Raw genomic sequence first — 25,139 nt, 5'->3', positions numbered from 1 at the left:
CTTGATGTCCTTTTTGTGTTTATAAGTTTCACCTCCGAGAATAGTTTGGAGCAAAGACTTTGGAAGTACCCATTGCTGTAAGCCTCCAAGTTTGCAGAAATTGAGTCCCACACCCTCACATAGAAAATCCACTGAGTGACTTTTAAAATACGAAATACCTAACTCACTGGCTTCTTGTGGGATGGACCTCCCTGTACTTCCTTATTCCCTTTGGGGGGAAAATTTGCAGGGTAACTTCTAAAGAAAAGAAAATATATTGTGGTTAAGTGATTTAGCCAAACTCTCCCGCCCAGCTCCATCCAGGACACAGCTGTGGTGGTGATCAGTTAGGTCTGGAAAGGTCTGAGAACGCCAGGATGGGGGGCAGGGTCCTTCCTCCTCACCCCGGAGGCTTCCTGTGCAGCACACACCAGGACACTGGGGTGACGGTCAAGCCAGGTTCCCTACACACACGTGCACATATCCATGCACACACGCATACACATGCGTGTGCACACACACACGGATCCCCAGGGCCTTGGCACTTATATCTCTAGGGATTCCTAGGAATTATTCTAAGCAGAGGTAGCAAAGTGTGTCACACATGAGTCCCTCTGCCTACACATGAGTTGGGCGTGGCCCTGAGAGAGCGGCGATCGTGTTCAGCGAGGGGCCACCATTTCAATATGGCAGGTTTTACGTAAGGACCCAGCTTGAACAGGTTGGAAGCAGCAGCAGTCCTGGGCCTCGCTCCCTACGGATGACAACGGGCAGTCCCCTAGAGACAAGGCGTGTCCTCTGCAGCTCACCACAGCTCTACAACCCCAAATTTAGGGACAATTTCAGGGCAACAGTACTTCTTTCATTTGCCCGGATGTCTCATGGACAATCACTGTTGCAAACTGTCCTATTAGGCCTCATTGAAACGATACCTATTAGGAAAAGCATGTGGTACAACTTTGAAGCAACAACATACACAGTGAATACACTCACTGGTAACTAATATTCGCAGCAGGGAGGAACAATTAGTAGATTTATAGACTAAAGTTCCATCGAAATTTTTTTCTGTCAAACAAATCATTTAGATAAAGACTTCCGTCCTAATCAGAGCTGTCCACACAAGAAAGGACCGGCTGCACTTGAACTCTGCTGTGCAGCAAGAACAGTGGAATGAATTTTTCAAGGGAAAATGATACCATAATAATACTGCAACTGTTATTTAAGTGTGGAGTTGATTAGAAAATCGGATTTGGAAATCAAAGTTTGGGCAGAAACACAATGGCTTTAAAAGCATGTCTTCCCTGTTAGGAAGTTGAGAAAAATTTATGTGATGAGATAAATAAACACACCCATGCGTGCATGTGTGTGCACGTATGTATGCCAAGCACACGCATACACCTACGTAAACACACAAACACGTTCACGCCTGCGTATCACGTGGAGCATGTGGATGAGCCTCAGGCAGCACTGTTACACACACGCACATCTGCACGCCTGTACGGCCCTCACACACAGCTTCACACAGACATATGACTCAGTGCCATGGAGTCTGGGTTACAGAAGTCAGTCAACACGTTGCAGCAGGGGACTCGACGTTTCCGGCCATGACTCTCAATTGCTTACTCCCAGAAATGAAACGGTAGTTCCACCTTAGCTCCTCAGAGAGGGAAAAGCTCCCAAAATAAATGGGTAGATCATTTTATTTCTTTAATGGAGTTAAAGGCTCTCTACTGTCTGGAAAGAGGAAATGTGCCCCTACAAGTACTCGTAAGACAGTCCCTCGTTTTAGGTACAGTGTATTCGTAGCGTCTGTGCCCAACAGAAGACACACTCGACAGCCAAATCCCACTTGTAGGTATGTGTGTCCATACTGAGCGTGAGTATCCTCTTCCGCTGATGAGGTGGCAGGGGACGTGGCCCAATGGGACTGGGAAGTGAAGGCTGGGTCTTCACGAATAGCAGAGAGAGGTCTTGTCCCTAATTTATGCCCCTGAAAATAATGTAAGTTCTCAGCAGTTGAGGTAAGTCAAGGCCCAGCCCTGCCCCCTGCTGCCTGTGTGACCTTGGGCAAATTGCCCAACCTATCTGTGCCTCCATTTCCTCATCGATAAAATGGGAATAATAAGAACACTTACCTCATGTGATTAAATGTAATGGAAACATCTTAGAAAAGTACCTTATCCATAATAAGCATTGAAAAAACATTCTCTCTGGTTTTCTACACAGGAAAAGGTGGAGGGAATTCAGACATTATTAAGCATATACTGTGTGCCTAGGATCTTGCAGAGAGCTTTCTCTATGTATTTTATTTAACTTTTACAATTATTATCACTCCTGTACATACAAAACATTGAAGTGGAGAGCAGTCCAGGAACTTCATCAAACGTTATACCTTGAGTAACTGGCAGGCTGGGATGAGAGCTCTTATCACTCGGTCCACAGCCCAGGTTCTTACCAATGCACTGGGGTGTCTCAGGTGTGGTCTGAACACCCAATTGGTCTGTAACCACAATGCAGACCCCCGCATCCCACCCCAGATCCACTAAATCCCAATGTTCAGAGGTGAGCTGAGAACAGCCATTGTTATCAGGCTTCCTCTGTTATTCTTTCTAAAACCAGAGTTTGAAAACATGGACCACTACCTCAGAATGCCCGCCCAAGGAGGTCAGATGATGCGTGCGTCCTAAGTGTTTGTTGTCTGATCATCACACTCCATGCAAATACTGTCTGTATCTGTCCTATATTCATTCTATTTGGGGGCACTGGAGTTGGAGCTTCTTTTCAACCCAACCATCTTGACCTATTTCTTGTTGACTCAGTGTTGAGTATTTCCCAGCTGAACACTTCAGTGCAGTGTTGTGTGATTGGTGCAGGGGTGGATCTTTCTTCACAGCCCCCACACTGTATATCCATGCATGCAATATGGATGACCACCGGTCCCGGTGAGGCAGGTCTCAGTTCCGAAAGAAAATCCATAGCAATTACACGCACATTTTTACTCAGTCCTTCCTTGTTGGCAATCTTAATGGAGGTTTCATCCTGGCAGCCAACACTGCTAAATGGGGCAGGAGGCCACTGCCTTTTCATTGTCGTAATAATTGCTCCTTTGCACATGAAACGTCGTGGGCCGGACCTGCACGCTGTGGTACAGGCATTCGCTTACATTTTAAGCAGTGACTCCAGCATCGTCTATTGGTAAAAGGAAATGCTTTCTTTAGAGAAAGTACTTTAACAGGCTGAGCTCCTCCATCAAGTCCTTGATCCAGTAGAGCAGGAGATGAATTTGGAAAGAATCACAGTTGGTTTTCTCAGATATATAATTTTACGGAAGAAAGGTCTTCAGTGTCATAAATTAATTGCTAAACAGAAAAAGATAAGGTAACAAGGTTGCATTTTTTAGTTCCTTTGGATTCGTGGCAGCTAAGATCTGCAAGACAGCACTAATTAGTTGGACACGGCTAAGCTACCTTCCACCAAAGATATAGTGCAGACAATATGTTTGGGGAGCTTAACACTTAGAAGGAGGAAATCATGGTAGGAACTGTGTATTTCTTTGTTTTTAGTTTTCTCTCTTGATGAGCAATTAGTTACGGAACATATAGAACCATGACTTAACACTCATAAGGTACATAGCTAATTTCTTAAGAGTCAAATGTTTTTCTGCTCCGAGGCATCTCATTGGGGCTTTGCCTTCCCACTGATGCATGTCTCTGTTATGATGTGCTCATCTTCTACTTCCAGGGAACACTCATGCCTGCAGATGCATCCCCCGCTTAGAGAAAGCCTAGGTCTAAAAACGCAGCCATAAAACAGAAAAGTATACTCGACCCTGTGGCTGAAGTTACAGAGTTTTGAGGGGCAAAGGTTCAAACAGTCTCAGAAATCCCACCCTGCTGTCATGCTGTCCCCATCCCCTGACCCTCCCCAGGAGACTCTCTCTTAGGGGGAATGGAAAGAAAATCGAAGGCAGCCTGGGACTTAGTGGGTTAACAGGATCTGCAAAGGTAAAGTCCTCAAGGACTCTGCTGTTTTTTGCCGAGTTTGCAGATCTGGGTGAGGGTGTCTGCTCTCCCTGGGTGTTCCTGGGAATTGAAGATGTGCCCTGGTATCCATGGAGACTCAGCTCAGCACCAGATGAGCAGGCTGTATCTGATTTGGGGACTTATGGATTTTTAACCACTCTGCACCACAGTTATCATTATTGACAAAGCATCCCATGTTACAGGAGACTTTAGAAGTAGGCAGCTATTGTTCTGTGGCAAAGTAATATTTGTATATCATTTTAATATTTGCAAGCAGGAAAAAAAGATAAACATTGAAGACTACATGGTAAGACCTAGTATCCAGCAATAGAGCACTTGCTATTTGGGACGGAGGCTAGGCTTGTGGCTGCAGATTCTTCAAAAATACAAGTTCCAAACGTTTACTGGCTGTGTGCTACAGTGAAGCATTGGCAAAGTGATAAATACAGCGTGCCTCAATCAAAGGGAGAAGGCAGGGACTCTGCCCTAGACAAATATGTAGGCCAACCGTAGTGTTAAAGGGCTGGGTGGCGGACCTCATTATAAACATCAGTAATCGTTTCAAATAGCAGCAGCACAGCCCTTAAACAAATAATATCAACATTCAGACTCTACCTGGGCCACATGCTGAAATAAGTTTCTGTTGTGCAAAGATCATAAAACATAAAGAATAATTAAAGGGGAAAGACATTGTATAACATTGATAATATCTAGAAAACCTCACCAGAAGTTAACATAGAAGTCTGTTAATTAAAGCCATTTTGCCAGCGAAGTCAGGGATGTACTCTAATATTTATTAATGCCTATTTTTTGCGTTAGAATGAAACTGCCTTTGAAGAAAGTTGGAGTCTAGCAGATGTAAAACAGATGTGTACAAAGTAGAAGTTATGTTGCCAAGTTCGATGTTTTTAAAGTAGGTCTCATTTGCCATATCTGCTAAAGGCTCCGTCCACCTAAGGCATTGGTAGAGCTTTAATTAGTTTACTAAAGAGAGAAGGGTGTGATCACTCTGGGGCTGGTGCAGGAAGTAGTAAGACCTTCAGCTCCCACATGAAATTCCAGAAACTCCCACTGGGCTTGTTCAGGGAGTTTGGCCTTTTAACACGTATTGAAGGATATTAGTATGAAATGCCTCTGTCTTAGAATCCCATCCTTAACACTGGAAAAATCCTGGTTGTTAAGTCCTTTTGCTAATTCTGTGTTCGTCATCGATGCGTTCGTTCACCCAGTCATGACAGCCCAACTATAAGCCGTACCTTTTCAATTCTCCTGCCCTCTTCATTTTGAAATTGAACAAGCCCCTGGAAGAGCCACTGGCTTAGCTTTTAGCCACACCCCCACCTATGCCAGCCACAGGGACAGAGCCCCACACCCAGGTGGCCCCCTTCTCAGGGAAGAGCTGGGCATTAACTCAGGAACCATTGCAGAGCAACAAGAAATCATAAAAGGGTCTTAGAAGGTACCTCCCAAGGTGGAGGGAAGAGCAGGAGTAGACTTCCTAGCCCATGTAAACACACCAAACGGCTTACTTCCTGTGTGGTCCAGGTCTTGTTTTCCTTGGCCTGTTCTGTGGGCTGGCCTTCCTGCCTGCGTATAATGTGCTCCACGTAGCATTGAAATCAGAAGAGTCGGAGTCTCCTCCCCAATGCTTGTAAGCCTTTAAAACATCAGCATGATTTCTGCATGTCTTCGCCTTCATTTAGTCAGTACATTCGAGTGATAACCCTGACATTTCTTTTATTTGTATCGCACTGGGGATGAAGCTTTGGTACCGTCTGTGCAAAATAAGCCCCTGTCCTCTGAGAGCAGATAAGGAACCCACACCGCCTGCTGGTCAAATTGTACAATGCTTATCATGCCGATGTCGAGATTAGGTTTTCTAACTCCAGAAACAGCTCTTTCCAACTGTTTATTTCCCCTTTAGAAGCACATTCTCAAACTTTTCTTAAAACCCCATAGTCTATTTTGATAAATATAAAAATCTTAACCCTTTCCATGGGTTTTTAACCCACATCGCCTCCCCCCACAAACTTTCCCTTGAGAATCACGGCTATCTTTCCCTGGGTCCCCACCTGTCAGGAAGATTCTGTTGAACTTTTTCTCTTTTTCAAAGTTTATTGGGGTGACAATTGTTAGTAAAATTACATAGATTTCAGGTGTACAATTCTGTATTACATCATCTATAAATCCCATTGTGTGTTTACCACCCAGAGTCAGTTCTCCTTTCATCACCATAAATTTGATCCCCCTTACCCTCATCTCCCACCCCCTCGAACTTTAGAGTCACTATTTTTAAAAATGGTTTCCATTTTGGTGTTCCCCAGATATAAAAGTAGGGTCATTACTCTATGGGATGTTTATCTGCCCCTCTCTTGTAAAGCATGGGTCCATGTAGCTGGGCACAACGTGAACAGAGCTTTGTCATTACCACCATGATAGGCTCTGTTTTATTAAGTGTTTCTCTGAACCAGAAACAAGGTTACATGCTTTATATCCATTACCTTATTTGATTGACCGAATGAGGGAGGGATTAACTAAACTCTAAGGCTCTTCTAGCTTTATCCACTTGTTTATGCAACAAAGCAGAAGAAGGCACAAGAGACGAGAAGAACAGTGGTTTCTATCCCCCAGGGCCAGGATGGAGGGCTAATGTCTGGCCCAGCTTGACATCCCCCCTTATTCCCTTTGCCCTTTCATGTTCCCTCACCATGTGGAACAGCTTCCCTCATTTGTATCTCCTTTGTTCTCACCCTTAACTCGTGGCACAGAATTCCCATTGCATGCCCAAATATTGATTACAAATTCTGGGTTTTGTTCTAAACACAAAGAGTTGGATATTGTATTCTGGGAGCCAGAGGGATGGGTATGGTTATAATTTCATAACATATGTGGCTGGCTCACTGCTTGTGCTGTTGTATGCTATAGGTAGAACCCATTAGGTTTTCCAGGAAGGCACGTACATGCATCCATCTAGGTGAGCTTCAGTAATTGATGGGGTGAATATCAACCCATACTCTAGGTCCAAACATCAGGCTTCTTTTCTTTAGCTATGAGTGAGGCTGTCAGTTTTTGAGGGTTTACTCCTGCTACCACTTGCAGCCCTCCCACCTTGCCCATTCCCCACAACACCAGTTGTGACCCCTTCTCAAACCCGCCCAAGCTGAGTCACGCAGCATTTATTGGAGGAGGTACAGGAGACGAGGGGTTTTTCTAAGCAAATGACTTGCAGTCTGGAAGGTTTATAAACAGGCTTCTCCATGTGCTTTCTGGGGAAGCCAATGGTCAGAATGGTCTGAAATGACAACTGTATTAAAGACCGTAAATCGACTGTGGTAAAGAACGGGTTGATGTAAAATGATGCCTGAAATAGAGACCCAAATGTGCTCATGGCAGCACTTAGTTTCCAGCTTAGCACTGAGCTCTTCATTTACCTTATCGTTTGCTGATGCTCTCCTGGAAGGCTTAGGTTTGAGCAGATTATACTTTCAGTGCTTCTTTCTTTTTGAAATGGATGTGTAAGAAAGTGTGTTTCCTATCTGTCCTCCCATCCCCACCCCCTTCCAGAAGAAACTAGAAGATTGCCCACGGTCCTATGGTCTGCAGCTTGACCTTTAAACTAGACGCTGTTTCCATCAGAGCCCGGTTCTCTAGTTTCCTCTGGCTCTCGTGTCGGACTATCTTGTAACAGGGTGACACTTGTACAAGCAGCAGGGATGGGGCTGTCACATGACAAATGAGCTCTTTATGCATCCACCTAACATCCAGTAACACTGAAGAAATAGAACATTACAGAAACAGTGGGGTAGTGGCCAGGGAAAGAAAGGACACCCCTTGTCCACCAGCATGTTAAGAAACAAAGAAGGAAGCTGAGAGGCTTAATGGGAAAGGAATAAAGCAGGTTCTCCTTAAATATATTAACTACAATAATAGCTGTGTATTATCGGGCGTAGCATGTGCCAGACAAACTGTGAAGTGAAGGTGTGTGTATGTGTGTGTGTACACCAAATCTCATTACAGGCTACAAAAAAAGAATTACTATTACTATTTTACTGATAAGGAAACTGACATTGTTTATTTTTCAGCAGTTTAAGCATGTACCTCCATGCACAGACATAATAGAATCCATGCATGTTAAATAGAGTCTTGACACTTGAGGCCTGCATTCTAATCCCACTTCAGTTTAGTACAGCCTGTCTCTCCAACCCGATTGCCTGTGTTCAGTGAGACCAGTCAGGAACACGGAAATTGCTCTAGGTACATCAAAATAAGGGAATTTAATACAAGACATTGATTACAAAGACGGTGGGGGGAAATGGACACCACACATAGCATTGACTTGAACTGGGTCACAGATATCAATATGTGACACACCACATTAATAAAACAAAGGCTAAACATACAATGATCATCTGAGTAGGTGCAGAAAAAGCATTCGACAAAATCAACACATCAAAACTAGTTGCTTTTCTACACATTAACAATGAACAACCTGAAAAGGAAATGAAAACAATCTCGTTCATAAAAGTGTCAAAAAGAATAAAATATTTGGGAATAAACTTAACTAAGGAGCTGAAAACTAGAAACTACGAAATGTTGCTGAAATAAATTTAAAAGACACAAATGGAAAGACATCCCATGTTTGGGGATTAGAAGGCATTCTATTATTAAAATGTCCATACTACCCAAAACAACCTACAGATTTCGTGCATTCCCTATCAAAATCCCAATGGCATTTTTTTTCCCGCAGAAATAGAAAAGACAATCCTAAATATCATATGGAATCTCAAAGGACCCTGAATAGCCAAAACAATCCTGAGAAAGAAGAACAAAGCTAGAGGCCTCACAATTCCTGATTTCAAAATATAGTACAAAGCTACCATAATCAAAAAAGTATGGTACTGGCACAAAAAACAGGTGTACAGACCAATGAAACAGAATAGAGAGCCCATAAATAAACCCTCATATAGATGGGCAAATGATCTGAGACAGGCTGCCAAGATTACACTAAGGGGAAGGATAATCTCTTCCCCAAATGGTGTTGGGAAAACTGGATTTCCACATGCAAAAGAAACAAGTTGGACCCCTGTCTTGCAGCAGGCATGCAGGATAGGGGTGTGGCCGTTCTGGGGGTCTATTGCACAACAGTGTGCATGTGGTGGACAGTATCATACTGTACACTTGGAAGTTATTTTGAGATTGAATTTAATGTGATGTGGTTTTTTTGCCACACTACACACAAAAAAAGTTTGGCTTTTTTTTTTTTAATATAGTTTCATATACCTAGCATATGGACCCAGCAATGAACTTCTAGGTATTTACCCAAGAGAAATTAAAATGTATGCTCTGAAACATACTTGCACACCAATGTTCATAGCAGCTCTATTCACAATAGCCAACAGCCAAACACTGGAAATAACTCAAATGTTCATCAGCTTGTGAATGGATAAACAAATGTGGTGCGTCTATTCATTGGAATACTATTCAGCAATAAAAAGGAGTGAACTATTGATATACACAACATCATGGATGGATCCATGAGTATAAAATGAGTATACTGAATGAAAGAAACCAGACACAAGAGTACATGCTATAAAACTGCATTTATATAAACTTACAGGAAATGCACCTTAATCTAGAGCTATAATTCTCCACTGGGGGTGATTTTGCCCCTCAGTGGACATGTAGCAGTATCTGGAGACTTTTTTGATTGTTACAGCTGGGGAGGGGGTGATCCTATTGACATTCAGTGGGTAGAGACCAAGAATGCTACTTAAACATCCGACAATTCACAGAGTATCCACAGACGTACACACATACACACACACACGAGAGTTTACCAACTCCAAACATCATTTTTACCAATGTTGAAAAACCCTCATATAGAATTATAAAAGAAAAAACAGGTCAGGTATTACCTGGGGCCAGGGAGAGAGGGAGGGATTGACTAGAAAAGGGCATGAGGAAACTTTTGGGGGAAATAGAAATGTTCAACATTTCAAAACAATACCATCGGGATAGTAGTGGTGGTTACATAGGGACATACATCCATCACATCCATCAAAGCTCATCATATAATACACTTTAAATAGATGCCATTTATTATAGGTAAATTATACTTCAATGAAGTTGATGAACCCCCCCCACCAAAAAAGTTTGGAAGACTACAGAGCAAGAGGGAGTCACCCTGAGCTCCTGAGCACCCACCCCCTCTTCTGTTACTGGAGGTGTCCTGCTTCTGCTGGGAAAACCACCACCAACGCTACTGAGAAGGAACTCAGGAGCCTTCTCCCTCAGATTCTGTTGAAACCACTGTGAACACTTCAGGAGCCCAGAGTGCTCTGCCTGAACTGGAAGTATAATATCTTCCCTCTTCCTCCTGCCTTCCAATCTCTTTGGCAGGACCTAAGAGAAATCCAGCTAGCACGGGAGTCTGGGAAATGTAGTTCCCAGCCTTCTAGCTCCCTGTGAAACAGGAGAGCACAGAAGTCAGGAAGAGGGCAGAGTACCTGCTGGTTACATCTGGCACACAGCTCATCATTTTCCATACCCTAAGCTACAGCCAAATCAGACCATCCACATGCCTTGACACCTGCTCTGATGATGGCTAGTCATGCTGGTTCTCTTTCAAGGAATGCCATTTCTCCTTATCCCCATACTTCCCAATACTAATCAGAGCTCACCACTGGTGTACATGTCACCGACTTCATGAATCCTCGTGGTTACCCAGTTGGAGGTGACATTTTCCCCACTCCTTTGTTTCCTCAGCATTTTATTTATTCCTCTTTTTTAGCATATATCAACTTGTATTAAATGTATAGATACAAGTCTGATCTCTTTTACTAGGTCAAATTCAACTTAGAGGCAGAGCCAGTGTTTCATTGATCTTTATTTCCTCCAAAGCTCATCAGCAGTGCTCTCTACTTAATAGGTGTTCAATAAATACCTGTTGAATACACGAGTGAATAAATAAATCGATGAATAAATAAACGAAGTCTATGGATAATTTTATACAATTGCAAAAATGGATGAGTCTGCATGATCTCTGCTTATCTCTCAAATTCCATCTGGCAGCTTTCTCTTTCTCACTCTTTTTTATTCCAATCATATCACATTTATCAAGAACCTTCCTTATACCAAATACTATGCTAATGCTTGAGGTTTTCTGAAAGTTTTTCTAATTGGGCACTGTAAAATAGCTATTGACGGCATACATGTTCTCTAGATTTTGCCTTCTTTCCTGCAAAAATTAATGCAAAACTAGTGTAAATATCGCATTGTCCCTTGTCTTGGCATTCAGTAAGGAATTACTCAATGAATGAACTATTGAGGAAATCTGTAAGTTTGGGCCATTGAAGAAAATCTTTCTCCTGCTGGATGAAGTGTCACAGGGAAAGAAAACCAATGATAAAGAGAGAAAAACCCAGTGAATTCATTACTGTGTGACCTAATTTAATATACAGACTTACAGGGAATTCTTTACCAAAGAATGGATGGATCATGGATGATCCATCAGAATAAACTCAAGGTTTTAGACCTCCCCATCAGGAAGATGAGAAAGAATTCTCCTGATTTGAGCTCATCATGTTTATTTTTATAATTATGGAGAAATAATCTAAAACGGCAAAAGTGACAGTTATATCCGAATGATTTTAGGAGTCCTTTGGCTAAATGGATGAATCTGTATCATAAGCCTGGAACGCTTGGTTCCCAAAGGTGGCCAAGTGTCGTCTGTGAAAACAAGTTAGCAGCCAAATAGAAATCTGACAGGTCTGCCATTCCAGAACAACACAACTGTCAACAGCACTCGCTCGGGGAGGAAGGGATCCCATTTCTTCCCCTTTCTATGCACTTGACGTTGGACAAGTCGACTTCACCTGCAAAATGTGCATCCGTCACTGGGGCAATCATACGCCTACTTCACCGTGTCGCTGTGAGAATAACATGCATAACGTATGGAACTGCTTACTTAGCACCGTGTCTGGCACATAGGGAGGACGCAATACGCTGTAGCTATTAATTAGTATTAATATTGCCGCACAGCCTCTGAGAAAAGTGACCCAGAGGCCTGCCCTGCTTGCAGCAGAAGCCACTAAGAGGGAAAATTTAAACCAAATCAGAAGTTTATCTCCTCAGAAATTCTTGTTAAGCAAACGAATCCAAAGGTCTACATTTCCTTATTGTAAACACTCTGCATTAGAAGTCTAACTAACTTTCCCACTAAGATTATGACGGCAGCACATAGGCAGTGCCCCAGCCCTAAGAAACCTCAATTCTGAGAAGAGATGAAAACAGCAACGTTGTAAGTCAGCCAGGCTGTTCCTGTAGAATGCAGGGGTGATTGGAAATGATGTCCCATTTTCAAGAAGATAAGCGTCAGTAGCAGTGGACAGAAAGATGTGCTTTTACTTTGAAACCTTATTTTTCAAGTACATGGTGGGGGGGATAAGCTTTTATGTGATGCAGAGCAGCTCCCAGCATGTAAATACTGAACCTGCTGGAGAATCAGGACACCTGGGGGGTTATTTTCTCTCAACACAGCAAACACTTACGCTGAGGGCAGTGTTTGTTCATTCCTAACCGAGGAGGGCTTATTCCAGCCTGCTACTGCTCTATGCCTTCTTTCATAAGACAGCACAGTGGAGTAGATGTCAAACCTTATTCCGCGAAGGAGAATTTGCTGCTTTAGCTTTGAATATCCATCAAAAAGAAACAATTAAGTAGGAAAGCAGTGACTTCATATGAAAAGTATCATACCAAGTTAATAGAACCCATAGTCAATGAAATGGAAACCAAAATTTGCACGAAGGAAAAGGCCAAGCCACTCTTGTTGCATACCAAAAATGTGTTCTCCGACTCACCCAGGATGCAAAAGCTCTTAAGTGAATGGCTCTTAGCCTTTTCTGGTTTCTGTGAGAACCTGGTGAAAGCAACCCTCTCAACACAAAAATGCATATTTCCACATAACCATGAAGGTGTGTTTGTAATTCTAGATACCTGGACTCCTCTGAAAGTCCACTAATCCACAGGTTAAGAATCTCAACTCTGAACTGTAGATACGGTCAATTTCATGGACTCTGAAGTCAGACAGAGCTAGGTTTGAATTCTGGTTCCAATTCTTACTGCCGTGTAAGCTCGAAGTTTTTAACCTTTTTGAGCCGAACTTGTATTACCTGGAAATGGAGATAATAATCCTTCCTTTGTCGTAAGTTAATTGTGGATAGTAAGTTAAACAATCTAAAGAACTTAGCATAGTTCCTAGCATGTAGTATGTACTCAGTAAGCACTAATTTTTTTGTTGTTAGCCTAAAAATACAAAACTTGAGCCCTTCATGGCCAGAGAGGAATTTTCATTCAATTTCACTGCGACAGACATTCACCAAGTGGTGGGTTCTGAAACGGGAATGTTGACAACGGCACAGGCCCCACCGAGCCAGGGAAGTGATAAAGGCAGGCCAGGTGTGCCCCAGACCGGACAGGACAGACCTCGCAATCTTACATTCTCAGATTGGAAGGAACTTCAACCAGGCCCACTGTTACAGACTGTTCTGTCAATCCCACAGCAGAACTACAGATGCAATGCCCATTTCACCAAGGGAAACCTGTCACTCCTTACGGAACATGTGATGTATTAGGAAAGAGATAAACCAAAGATGTTAATAATTTATGGATTAAATAGCATTAGTAAAATAAATCCCACTGCTAAGAATTTTTCTGTTAACCACAGTTAGGCTATGGATGGAATTTGCTTAGAATTAAGTGTGGAAATATATGAAAGCAGTAATTATGGATCAACAAAATGGGTCACAAGGCTCTATTTAAAACAGTATTTTCTTCTTACCATCTGATCAAGATGCTGTTTAAGTCTGTGGTAAAGAGGTTCAAGATTGAGAGTTAGATGATCTGGGATCAGTCTTTAAATCCACCCCAACCAATTCAGTAACACCCATGGTAACTCGTTTCCTTGGGCATGAACTGTTAATTGTGAGTCAGTGCCTATAAAAGAGCTAAAAAAGCAGAACAGATTTAAAAGAAAAGAAGGAAATGAAACAATGACACTGTTCTCTGGCCATTTTCCGGCTCTTTGGGGGCTTACCCTCCTCTGTTGTTTTTCTGCCCTTCCTCTAAATTCGAGATTTTAAACTCAAACACCTACACAGGCCAAGCAAGTAATGTGAAGCAGTGCAGCAAACGGTTCCCCACCTGTGGTGTTCTGCGGCCTCTTGGCTTAAAGCTAAGTGGGACGGTCTTTACTCGGTTCCCCCCAAAGACTTCCCACCTGGGAACCAGACATATGCTGCCAGATGTTTCTATTCCCAAGATAAATTTCAAATATATGTGAAATAACCGGACTTTTAAATAATGGTAATGAATTCACATTTTTTAAAAAATATTGTGCAGGCCAAACAAATGATGTCAAGGGCACCAGTTTGAGTCTTTGCTGTAGGTTTTGGTGTTCCAGAATTATCTGCTCTTTCTACAAACTCTTCCTAGAAAACCTCATCTGCTCCCATGGTTTCAAATACCTTCTCTACTCTGAAGCCTCCCAAATTTATTCAGTCATGGCCTCTCCTCTAAATTCCAGACTCCTAGATCTAGCTGCCAACTCCACATCAACCTCGGACTTCTCATGGGCACCACAAACGTAGCATCCACGTATGCAAAACTCAGCTCTTCATCTGTCCCCACCTGTTTGGCTTCCAATGTCTCCAATTCAGTAAAAGTTACTCGCATTGCTCAAGAAATGTGGGAGTTACTCTCTACTTTCTTCTCTCTCTTTCTCTCTCTGCAATTTTAGGCAGTGCTTCAAAAACCCTTTTCTGATAAATACCTTTTTTTATTACATTTATTGCGGTAACTTTGGTTAGTAGAATTACATAGGTTTTAAGTGTACAATTCTCTAATACATCATCCATATACAGCATTGTGTGTTCACCAGCCAGTCTCTTCTCTTGCTGCTCTTGTCCAGTCCATCGCTTTTCTATATATCCTTCTAAAACACTTTTTTTTTCAGTTTGTTCCTTTATCTCCATTTCTATTGCCACAATAAACCACCGCTGCCATGTTTCATCTCTTTTGCTGCAGTAACTTCCTTTGGATTACCTCCACACTTTGTCCTACCAATCTATTTTTCACATAATAGCCGGAGTGATCTTTTGAAATATTAAATAGATTGTATCATTCCCTGTTTAAATTCTCTCAACGTCTTTACAATGCATGAAAACCAAGAGAAAAAGTGTCAAGTAGGTATTATATGACTGTGTCAAATGGACTAAGAGGATTTTTTTCCATCTGTAAAGCAGTAATAATAATACCTACATCAAAAGATTGTTGTCAGAGTTCAGTAAAGACCAATGTTATTTTTGCATTACTGGTAGCCTTTGCAGGGAAGCAGGTAAAATTCAGTGAACATCTACATTGTTAATAGCTACTTTACACTTCCCAATTAGTACCACCTACAGAGAACCTGCTAAATGTGTTTTAGTGATGTTTTCATTTGTATTATCATGGTCTCAAAGTAAAACATCTGCCTTGGATAAAGGATAAAACACTGCTTTTAAAAATTATGGAATCAGACCACATTCAATTAAAAACATAAGGCATAGTAAAGAGTAATTTCGTATGTCTTCAGATCATTTTTTAAAGTTTTGAAATGTTAAATGATTAGATGATGTGATTGATGAAAATACCTCATAAAAATTGAACCACTGTTTTTGCAAATCCCTGTTTTTATTGATCTGAATTCATCTTTGCGTGGAACTGGGCAGGACAGTCAATTTCCCAAATAGCATCATGCATTCAGCAGCCCAGAGTGATGGCACTCCCTGTGGCCCTTTTTTTCTTTTAATTCACACGTCAATTTAAAGAACACAGTGGTGAGAACGCATCTATGAAATCTGCGGAGGCAGGTGGCTGGAAAGCCAGGAGTGAAGGTGAGAAACTGCCGATGAAGATACAATAGGCTGTCTCTATGCAGCTCTCGAAGTCAGCCTTTATCTGTGCTACTTCTTTTACTCAGTCTAGATGGAAGTCATAATATCACTCTATGACGAGCTCGTAACCGTACTTCAACATGAAATAAAATGCATCAGTGATTATCAGAGCTGAAGTTTTATAACCATCGGCATTCTTCAGTACTTGGACATTCTGTCTGGTCTTTTAATTGCATGTTTCTCTTTCAGGATAATGGAACATACAAGATCTTTCAGTTTTAACGCTGCCTTTTATGCAGCGGAGCTCCCCAGGCTCCCCTGTTCATACTCCCTAGTTGGACTCTGCATTCCAGTCATTCTTAAATATGATCTGATGTCCATCTAAGGGCTCCCTGTCACCTCCAGACATCTGTATGTGCTATTGCTGTGCTTAAAAGATTCTTCCTTCTCATTCTTCTGGATAACATCCAATTTACTCTGTAGGACTCACTTTAGACATCGCATCCTCTGGGAAGCCTTCTTTGACCCAGCAAAAGGTTACGTAGCCCTCTTACCTGCTCCTGTAACACCAGGTACAGATGTAACACCAGGTACACCTTCTAGCATAGTGCTTGTCCCATGCTGTGGTACTTGACTAGCTAACGGGCAGCCTGCCTACTGGACAGGAAGCTCCTTGGGGACAAGAATTGTCTTCCTCTCACCTATATCCCTAGCATCTAGTACAATCCTTAACACACAGTGGAGACTCATTCTGTCTTGAGTGAACGAATGATATTTGTGCATTGCAGAATGTTTGGGAGTAAAGTGTATAAAAATGTATAATAGACAAATAGTAAAAGTATTATCTAAGCATTATGTATAGCAGCAAAACATTGCAGATAACAAAGTACAACAATAGAGATTAATCTGAAGAAGCTATTTCACTTCTAAAGAACATCTTACCATTCTAACCACTAATGCGACGTTTCCAAAGAATTTGTGGTTACGTAAGAAAACGCTCACAGTATATACTGTTAAGTGAAAACAGAAGTATTCAAATTGTTTTATACCGTGAGATTTTTATGCAATTTTAAAAGAAAATGAATATAAATCCCAAAACTGGAGACAACCCTTATTAGCATATTTAGCTTCCTTCCTTCTAGTTAACTTTCTCCGTCAAGCTCACGGCATAAAAAGCTTCGAATACTTCTGTTTTCACTTAACAGTATATACTTTGAGCGTTTTCTTACATAACTAGAAATTCTTTGGAAACGTCGCGTTAGTGGTTAGAACGGTAAGATGTTCTTTAGAAGTGAAATAGCTTATTCAGATAATCTCTATTGTTATACTTTGTTAGTTACAATGTTTTGCTGCTATACATAATGCTTAGATAATACTTTTACTGACTATTTCTCTATTATGCATTCTGGAAACGAAATTACTGGGTGAAAATTTCACAGTCCTACATGCACTCTGTCAACGTGCCTACCTCAGTGGACCATTCACTGTCATGCTATCTTTTTTAGAGTGAAGATTTCATAAACAAAAAATGGTAGCTATTTTCACCTTACATTTATTAGTCATTTATATCACACTCTTCTGTGAATTGTGCAACAGTAACTTATGCCAATTTTTCTGCTGGACTGTTAGTTTTTCGTATTGATTTAAAAGCTCTCAGTATGTTAAAAATGCAATCCTTTGGGGAATTTTTACAAATATTCCCAGTGAGATATAGGCTTTTTCATCTTTAATGCTTAATGCTTTAACATATATTTTTTAAATTTTATGTACCTTTATCAATTTTTTCTTCTGTAAATTGCTCAATTGCTTTCCATGTAGAATTTCTTATCCTGCTTAGATACATTATTAGATATATATTTTCCTGCTCAAGTATATATATGTAGAAGATATATCATCTAGGTTTATTAGTTTCTTTGGTTTACGTTTAACTTTTGGCCCACTTAGAATTTACTTTGGACTATTGTGTAAGATGAGGCTCTAACTAGATTTTTTTTTTTAACAAAACAGCCAGTTTTTCTAATACCTTCTCTTAGCCTTCCAAGAAATGAAAGGCAATTGTACTGAAGTAACCAGCGTCCAAAGACAGAGCTGAGTGTTCACCATGAACTTTGCTTTCTCCTCCCAGGTGAGCAGGAGCCAGCCGTCAGCAGTGACTCTGACATCTCGTTGATTATGGCAATGGAAGTTGGACTGTCTGACGTAGAACTTTCCACTGACCAAGACTGCGAAGAGGTGAAATCTTGAAATGGCGAATCTAGAAGGGATGGTAGGACCCCAGACGAAGGAAGGGAGGAGCGCCCCAAGACTTGAACTGGGCACACACACTTCCAGGACAGCGTGGCATCTCCACGCGCTCCGCTCGAGAATGGTCCCGAAAAGCAATATCCAAAGTCACATCGATCAGATGCAGTTTCTCTGTCTCTACAACAGTCCATGGCCTTGGCGACTTGGAAGTTGAAAGCTGATTTTCCTTCCCATGTCCTTGTAGACATACACTTCAGAAGCTCCTCAAACAGACTGAAAGGACACTTTTAGGGCTTCCTAGGTTCATTTCCGTTTTCCCCAGGTCTTGTCTTGCTTTGAAATTGTGTTTGATTTCTGTGGCAGTTTCTTTTTAAAGACTGTGAGTAGCCTCCTTTAGGTCCATTGCTTTGTTTTCCTTTTGGTTCACTCCAGATTTTACGTTGATTTCTGTTTAGAAGCCCCAGTTCCTGACATGATCAGTTTGTATTCCATCTCTGAGATGAATGGCTTTGACCTCTCAGCATGAAGTGTGCATGGCTTTGGGAAGTGCTTCAGCACCCTGAAATGGTTGAAGGCAAGCTTTCATTAAGAATCTAAATTCTTTGAAATGGATCATGAAAACCCCAGCTGCCAGAGACCCCAACACCAACCTCTGAATCTGCCGAGGCCATTGCTCGTTAGTTTCAGCTATATCACACTGGCTTCCACTTGCCAGGCTCTGGGAAGGGCCCACGTGACATGAGAAGGACGCTCTAGAGAGGCACTTTTGTTTGTCTGGATCTTACAATCTTTGGCTGAAATTCCAAGCTCAGAAGTCCCCTCCAGGGCACCAAGGCCCCTCTTCTTGGCTGCAGGGCTTGTAGCTGGGACTGCAAGCCTGTTTAAGACCAGATATCACCAATTCTTCCTGAAAACAGAGTGTCTGTTGTACTGGCTTCCCCAAGGCTAGAACAGGCTCTGTTACCTCAAGTGGCTTCTGCAGGAGATGGAAGCTTCATAAAAGGTCTAGTCAGCTTTGAGCCCAGTGTCGCTCACAGTGGAGGCTGCTGCAGCACTTAGGTGGTACCTTAATTCCAACATACTTCTGGTACACCTCCCAGACCTCGAGGACGGACTCAGATGAACCATGGCAGATGGCTCCCTGAGTGCGTCTAGATACCAAGTGACGGGGGGAGGTGTGATCTGATGAGCCCTTTGGTCTAAAAAGCACAGCCTGGGAATTGGCTAAATCAAGTTTCTCCTGACTGAGAGAGACAAAGCGGGAAAGGAAGAGAGGCAGCGAGTACTAAAACCCGCCGGCATTTTGAGACCGTTTATGCTTATATTATTTTTTGTAACTATGACAGACATGGGCTACTTTTTTCAGTGGGCAAGTTTGTGATGCATTTAGAGTCTTCTGATGCAGAGGACTAAGGTAGCAGACAGATTCTCTGGGCACTCATAGATCAGCTCCTCCTCTGTAAGGCCGTGATGCCACGTGGCCTGACCAGGAAAGGATGCGTTTATACATAATTTGACGAGGCTTTCCCACCTCCTTACATGAACACTCTTCCGAAAACAGAGTTTGATTCTGCCATAAAACTTTGCTGCCTGCTGAAGCACGGAATGCATGTCAGGGGGGACCCCTGGTAGCTCTTTATTCACTACCTTTAACGTTTCCTATTTGATGCTTTCTAAGTAGGCAGCAAGGCAAGGAAAATGATGGCCATCTTCAGAAATGTCACATCTCTCTAGGAGTCCAGTGCTTCCTCTAATAAAATCCTGGGAGGGGTGAAAACAGCACTGAACTGGGAGTCGGGAGGCCTAGGTGAGCAGCATGCGAGCTGGACCGCAGTATCTCCATCTGTAAAGGGAGGAATTTAACAAGATGACGCCCAAAGCTCCTTCTGGCTGGGAGACCACCAGTGAGCATTTCGCCGGGGGATCCATTTTTTGCAGACAGCAATGATATGCAGCTGACTTTCCACCCTGCGGAGGCAGAGTTGCTGCACGGATGACATATAATAGCTTTTGAGACTTGGCGTGCCTATGTTGATGAGAATGAGTATCTCAGCGAGTGAAGTTTCGAGTCCGAGGAGTCGTTTGGTTTTGCCTTGTTTTAAAACTGCCGTTACTAGTTATAGAGTTTGCAGTCTCTGGACACCGTCAAATCCTGGTTCTCAACGTGGAATTCTGACTCTCCAGGTGTTTTTTTTTCTTGGTCAGCATAGACCTGAATCACCTACTTACTCCTCCTTCAGTCAGCTTTGCCCCAAACAAATTTTGGTTATTAACTTAAGTCAAGTGGAATTAGAAGGATAATGCAATAGCATAAGAAATATAAATTGTGTTCCATACCCAGAGAGAAAATGCCTTTTGGGTGGCTTAGTCCTCTGTTTGGTGAGTGTTCTCTCTTGCCGCCGGTGACCCAGTAAATCAGGAATTGGTTGCATGCGGCCACAGCATCCTTGAGGATGCTGCATAGACGATGAGGGGCCCAAAAGGCTCACCGGGGGGCTGTGGACGGACCTCACGGAGGTTCTGCTGCAAACCCCCCGGGCCTAGAAGTTTCTCCACTTACCAAAGGTTTGTTCCTGGAGAACTCTATGTGGCTTTGGTAGTTAAAAAGAAAGTTTAACTGGCATGAAAGGGTTCAAAAGAAATGGAAACAGCCCTTCTCCCATAGCGTTCCTCACCACCTCCCACCAAAGACCTGGGGACGCAGTGGTTCCCAGAGGGTGTCAGAGGGTTTGGGAACCCTCTAGAAGTATATGCAAACTTGATGGGTATTTGCAGATGTGCATTTTTCTGTCGTGAGTGTCGAGACCAGCACTGCCCAATAGAAATATAATGCCAGTCACACCTGTAATTTTAAGCTTTCTACTGGCCACATTAATAAAAGTGAAAAGAAATAGGTAAAAATAATTTAATAATATATTTATTCAACCCAATATTATTGTTTCAATGTGTAATTAATGTAAAAAGTATTGATGAAATACTTGACGTTCTTTTTTCAACCTAGTCCTCTAAAGACATTGTGCGTTTTACACGCACAGTACATCTCCATTTGGATGAGCTAACAATTAGACAGTGCAGGTCTCGAGCTTCTCCAATATTCTCACAAGACTTCTTTGACCCTTACAAAGGAAAAAGGTTGAAACCTAATTACCTCGTGAGAGAACTAGAGTCCACTCAAGTGGCCTAATGAGAGGCCCAGAGAGCTGTGTGTTTTGTAATGAATAAATATCCAGGCCGCCCTTTTTGAAATTTCTGCTTGACCTTTCTAACCACACCACTGATGTCTATTTCCGTTTACTGTTATTTCTCTAACCAGTTGTCTTTTAAAAAGTCACACAAACCATGTCGATTTGGTGCTGAAACAAAATGATATCCCTTACTTCTACGGCAAACCTTTAGGCTGATACATGGTCCCCAGGAGCCAAAGAGAATTCCAAACTGTAGTCATTCAACTTTACCTCAACCCCTAGCTGTCCTTCTTGCTGACTGGCAGAAGGTCTTTTCCCAGTCCTGGTGCCCCCTGGGGATTTCAGAGGAAAATATCTGAAGTTACATATTGACTCCCAATACCCGACTTTGTGTGGCCTTATTGAGAAAAAGTCTTTGGGGCTTGTGACCATCCAGCCTCTGTTTGAATTATGGCTGCCTGGCAACAGCCCAGCTCCACTTCGAATCAGCACCGGCCTCTCAGCCCGAGGCTGTGGCTGGGAAAGGAGCATTTGGATTCCCCCAGAATCACTTAGAGTCCCCTCTAGGAATTGCTTACCTCCTGTGTGACTGGTCCCTTAAGGGAGGAACTGAGCCCTGATCGTGAATACATCTTTTGACTATTGATTTCGTCTCTAGGGTTTGGTTCACCCCTGGAAGGTCACCTGCATTATCTAGGCAGGAAGAGTGGAGAGTTGGAGAAGGTAGAAAGGTAATAGTGGAAAAGGCACCTTCCTATTCGGACATAGTAAGGATCGTAACCGTGGAGGCAAATCTCTGTCCAAAGAGGTTTGTTTTTTTGTCTTGTTTTCAGCAGCTCCCTCATGCAGGTGGAAACATGTCTGGACCTTCGTGGGTCTGATTTGGTCATATCAAAAACCGCGGTGCGCAGTGGCCACTTCACTTAGTGCCCTGGCATCCCTGTGGCTGCCGTGCTTTGAGAACTGAAAATCCTGACAGACAGCCTAACGTAGGATTCTTTCTTATGTATGAGTTTTGTTTAGATGAAAGTTCTGGCAGAGCATACACAATAAGTGGCATTAAGTTACCATTGAATGTATCACCTGGACTGAAAACAAAGAAATGCCATTAAATCAAAATGCAGAAAGTCTGGGATATAGAGTCGTATCCTCTGTGGAGCCAGGACCCCTCCCTCCGTGACACTAGGGACCCTGAGGCATTTCTGGTAGAATTTTTTCTCTGCTCTCACTTAGATTCCTTTCCCTTTTCTGTCTCTATCGCTGGTCCTCTCTGCCCGCCTGTCTCTCTTTCTGTACTCACACCCACACACATTCTTCTCCCATCTTTCAGAACAAAAACCCTGGTGACTCTACATCTATAAAGTCATCGTTATTGGAGTTGCCATTGTTACCGTCGTTGGGGTTTTCTTCTTTTTACTGCATGGCCATGTCTATTTTTACACTTCGGATGAGGAAAGCCAGTTTACTATAAAGGCAATTAACTTCCTCTGTAAAGGAGCTGGCCCCATTTTCACTTCTCTTGTCACTAATTTTATCGCAGACCACCTATCGCTATTGCCTTTTAGTTCAAGCTTCCTTGCCAGAAAAATCTCCTCAGTAAATAATGGCAAGACAACAACTCCAGAATGCTGTCGAGATTTATTATCTTCCTCCTCCCACATCGGTGACCTTCCTAGTCCCCCACAGCCCCCAGGGTTAGGATTTCTTAGAAAAATGTGTGGGCTCTACGGTACCCGATAGCCACTCATGCTTCTGAATCTCGTAGCACAAGAGCTTGCTCTTCATAAGTGCTCTGAGAAGCTACTGCTTCCTTAAGACTGGGAAAGAGATGCAAAGAAGCCATCGTCCCAAGGTGAGGGACACGGGGTTCCTCGTGCACTGCTCTGTGTCCCAGAAGTCCCTCGTCCACGCTATTGGCGGGCCAGGACTGAAGAGTGCATTTGGTGATTGCGGTTAGAGGACAGTATGAATACTCCACTGCAGGGAGTCAGAAAGCAGGATGGCGGGATACAAACGTGGATGCCTTTCCCGAATAAATGCTCATCCCCTGGGTTTAGAACTGGCCTGGTTTCTCTCTCTCTCTCTCTCTCTCTCTCTCTCTCTCTCTCTGTTAAGGAGTTAAACACTCATGCCTGCAAAGAATGTTGGGGTTGCCTGAAAACTAGATTAACTCTGAGAAGCAGGTGTGAGTGTCTTATCACTTACCTCTTCCCTTTCCTCCTGTCCTCCCCGTCTCACAACCCCAGGCCCTTTGGAACAGGAACAATAACTTGTAAAGATCCCTCGATCAATAGCCACACTCTTCTACTTTGAGCCTCTTTATGGCACTAAATCATCATCCCAAAACTAAAGGAGTGAGTCCAGATCCTAGATGTGTGGACCCTTAATTATCGAGCCCTTTGATTGCAAAACAGGCTGTTCTGTACAAAACCTTCTTAGGTCATTACATCTCTCCTTGCCGTCCTCTCAACTATGCCCCTAGCACTTCATCATCAAGTGGGCTTTGCCAGGAACCTCTGTTGGACCACTTTCTCATCCTTGTGCTACTGTTGATGTTTGCACTTACTCCAGAGCCATTCGCTCCGTGGCTGCCTGATACATAGCTGTTGATGCTTTGATAAGGCAAGAATATCCATCTCCTAAGAGGTCTGTACGTCTGAATAGAGCATGGGAGAAATCCATGGAGAAAGTAACTCAACCTGAGTGACCCAAAGTCACTGCTTGGCAGAATGTCTGTGGTCTGGCTCTCCTTACGGCAGTGGAGGACGTGGAGAAGCAGGGAAAATGTGGGGACCATGTGTGTTCTCTAAACCAAAGATGGATCACCATCCAAATGGACACATGTTTCTTCCAGGGGCCAGTTTAATTTTCTTCTAATGTTCTCATAAATAAAAGTGAAGGTGGCTTACTGAAACTTTTGGGGGCGGGGAGGCGGGGCGTTGTGGGGTGGTTCTGTTGCAGGCTGGTGATAGACCTTACTAACTTCAGAAACCTGAGAAAACGTCTCATGGCCTTAGCACCACAGCATTTTTCAAGTCGAGTGTTTAGTCCCCTTTTCCCTCAAAAGTTTTAGACAAATCTAGGGCTTTATTGAACTTAGAATATTGTTTTCTTGGAGAATGTGACGATTTTTAAATAGCCAAAGAATTTTCATGTATAAGAGCTAGTTAACTACAGGATAGCCCGCTCTGTTGAAGAAAATACCAAACTACTGCCTGTACTAATAGGTAGTAGAGCCGTTGAAGGACTGCTAACATACGGACTTTCCAGTCTGCGTTTGTGCTGGCATCTATGGCACTTACTGCTCAATGTTTGCAAGGGGGCAGGACGCCCTCTGCTGGAATAATCGCCATTATTCTTTTAGCCAATGAGTTAAACCTAGAGTCACCATTTCCTCAACAACTAGTTACTTGCCTTTTATCATCCCATTTCCTCAGTAGTTGAGAATTTCCTTTATCGAAGGAGGAAGGAGTGTCACAAACCCCGAAAAGCTGAAGGAGAATCCCCCTGGGCATTTTGTCACTGTCAGCAGCCCTACTGCAAAATGTTGACGTGTATTGTTGGCTCTGTTTCAAAGCAAAGAAGATGCTTCTGGCTGGAATGTTGGTGCAGACCTATAAGGCAAGGGCCTGATTGTTTTGTAACTTATCTCAACTTGATTCTTGTCCGATTACAAAGGAACAGCATTAAACAGACTTCTTTCATATGAATGTAAATGGTGTGAAATACTGACATGTTTTGTACGTGTACATAATAATATATTGACTTCCTGCTTTCAC

At 42.7% G+C, this 25,139-nt stretch overlaps 1 protein-coding gene across 1 annotated transcript in view; it reads left to right on the top strand.

The window, feature by feature from the left end:
• Positions 1-24,835, top strand: part of RNF150 (ring finger protein 150) — a 180,291-nt gene extending 155,456 nt beyond the window's left edge. The window contains exon 7 of the mRNA XM_033134357.1: positions 18,057-24,835. Coding sequence (XP_032990248.1) covers positions 18,057-18,175 — 119 coding nt within the window. The 3' untranslated portion in view covers positions 18,176-24,835. The remainder of the gene's footprint in view (positions 1-18,056) is intronic.
• Positions 24,836-25,139: the final 304 nt, after the last annotated feature.

This window comes from Rhinolophus ferrumequinum, chromosome 18, assembly GCF_004115265.2.
Source record: "Rhinolophus ferrumequinum isolate MPI-CBG mRhiFer1 chromosome 18, mRhiFer1_v1.p, whole genome shotgun sequence".
Taxonomy (NCBI): domain Eukaryota; kingdom Metazoa; phylum Chordata; class Mammalia; order Chiroptera; family Rhinolophidae; genus Rhinolophus; species Rhinolophus ferrumequinum.
This window is presented reverse-complemented; position numbering and strand designations above follow the sequence as displayed.